Source organism: Propithecus coquereli, unplaced genomic scaffold (assembly GCF_000956105.1).
Source record: "Propithecus coquereli isolate 6110/MARCELLA unplaced genomic scaffold, Pcoq_1.0 Scaffold444, whole genome shotgun sequence".
Taxonomy (NCBI): Eukaryota; Metazoa; Chordata; class Mammalia; order Primates; family Indriidae; genus Propithecus; species Propithecus coquereli.
In genome coordinates, this window is record NW_012150219.1 from 659,479 (window position 1) to 661,258 (window position 1,780).

The 1,780-nt window shown below is 35.1% G+C and overlaps 1 protein-coding gene across 1 annotated transcript in view; it reads left to right on the forward strand.

Moving 5' to 3' along the window:
- CSE1L (CSE1 chromosome segregation 1-like (yeast)) overlaps positions 1 to 1,780 on the forward strand; it is a 42,541-nt gene that overhangs the window by 21,930 nt on the left and 18,831 nt on the right. The window contains exons 9-11 of the mRNA XM_012654701.1: positions 374 to 541; positions 650 to 751; positions 1,567 to 1,568. Of these exons, the coding sequence (XP_012510155.1) occupies positions 374 to 541; positions 650 to 751; positions 1,567 to 1,568 (272 nt within the window). The remainder of the gene's footprint in view (positions 1 to 373; positions 542 to 649; positions 752 to 1,566; positions 1,569 to 1,780) is intronic.

Below are 1,780 nucleotides of genomic sequence, written 5' to 3' on the forward strand. Positions count from 1 at the left end.
CAGGGTAGCTCACAGCAACCTCAAACTCCTGGGCTCAAGCGATCCTCCTGCCTCAGCCTCCTGAGTAGCTGGGAGTACAGGCATGTGCCACCATGCCTGGCTAATTTTTTATATATATGTTTTTTAATTGTCCAGCTAAGTTTCTATTTTTAGTAGAGACGGGGTTTCACTCTTGCTCAGGCTGGTCTCAAACTCCTGACCTTGAGCGATCCACCCGCCTCAGCCTCCCAGAGTGCTAGGATAACAGGCGTGAACCACCACGCCCGGCCTGAATTTAAATTTTAAAGAGTCTAATTCAGGAATTCAGCTACTCCCCTGATTGATGGTAGCACTAGAGTTGTATGTTTGAGTTTTCTCTTTTCTTTTATGTAAGGATGAAGAGGAAGCAGGCTTATTGGAGCTCTTAAAATCCCAGATTTGTGATAATGCTGCACTCTATGCACAGAAGTATGATGAAGAATTTCAACGGTACCTGCCTCGTTTTGTCACAGCCATCTGGAATTTACTAGTTACAACAGGTCAAGAAGTTAAATATGATTTGGTAAGATGGTAGAGACAAATAATTAAAAGACATTCTCCATCTCCCCCAAGAAATAAACTGCTCAGTTTTTGCTTTTAAAAATCTTACTGTTTTTGTGTTTTGTTCCAGTTGGTAAGTAATGCAATTCAATTTCTGGCTTCAGTTTGTGAGAGACCTCATTATAAGAATCTGTTTGAGGACCAGAACACGCTGACAAGTATCTGTGAAAAGGTTATTGTGCCTAACATGGAATTTAGAGGTAATTATGGCAAAGTGTAAAGCTTTTTCAAGGGAGTAAAAACTCAGTTTCTGAAAAGTATATTAGTATAAATTTAATGTCTTCTGTTGCTTTTTTATATTTTTTAGAAATTAGATGCATATAATTCTGTTGCTTTTTTAAAATGTAGTTAATCTAATTCTTTATTACCAAATTCGTGGGTCATTTATTGCCTGTTTTCTAAACCAAGACAGAAAATGTGGCATCTGTGATATGAGTGTTGCTGTAATGAGCTTAGTTGTGTGTTGGGGGGTTTTCTCATAGAAATACTAAAAAAGATTTTTTAAATCCTGTTATATTGAGAAGAAAATAAAACTATCCAGCATCTCAATTTAGAGAAGGAATTTAGTTTTGTTTGATTTAGTATTTCACCAAGGCAAATAGCTGTTTTTAAACAGTTGACTTGAGAGTAGAAGTGATAACTTTTAAATACAGGATTGAAGCCCACTTTTAGGTTTGCTTAAGGTTAAAATACTAAAGCATGATATAGGCTAATAAAAAAAAATAATAATAATAAAAAGGTTAAAATTGCCCTAAGTGTCTGTATTTATATATAAAATGTCTCTCTTCTTACTGTTATGAATAGCAAGTAGTGAAGGTGAAGGGATTGTGTTTTGTATCAAAGCAATTGTTAGTTCAGTGTTTCTCAAATTATGTCTGGAACAAAATGAGGTGGTTAAGGACAATGTTAAGGGCAAGGTTTTATTTCCTTTTGTACTTTCATCAAAATAAATTTAAAAGATCTTTATTCTGTTACTGTCTTCCCTAGGTGTTTTGTTGTTGAAATGACTTTTTTGAAATAATGGTCATTATAGTTAGGTTGTTTGCTTTTTTTAATGTTCTTTTCTGGCAAAATAAAAAGTTAGCATTCCAAGATTGGTTCCAAACACTTACTTTTGAAAGCCGGAGGAGAAATCCAGTTCTGGCGACATTGTCATATAGAACAAATGAACCTGTCTCACAGCTGTGTGAATTACCTAATA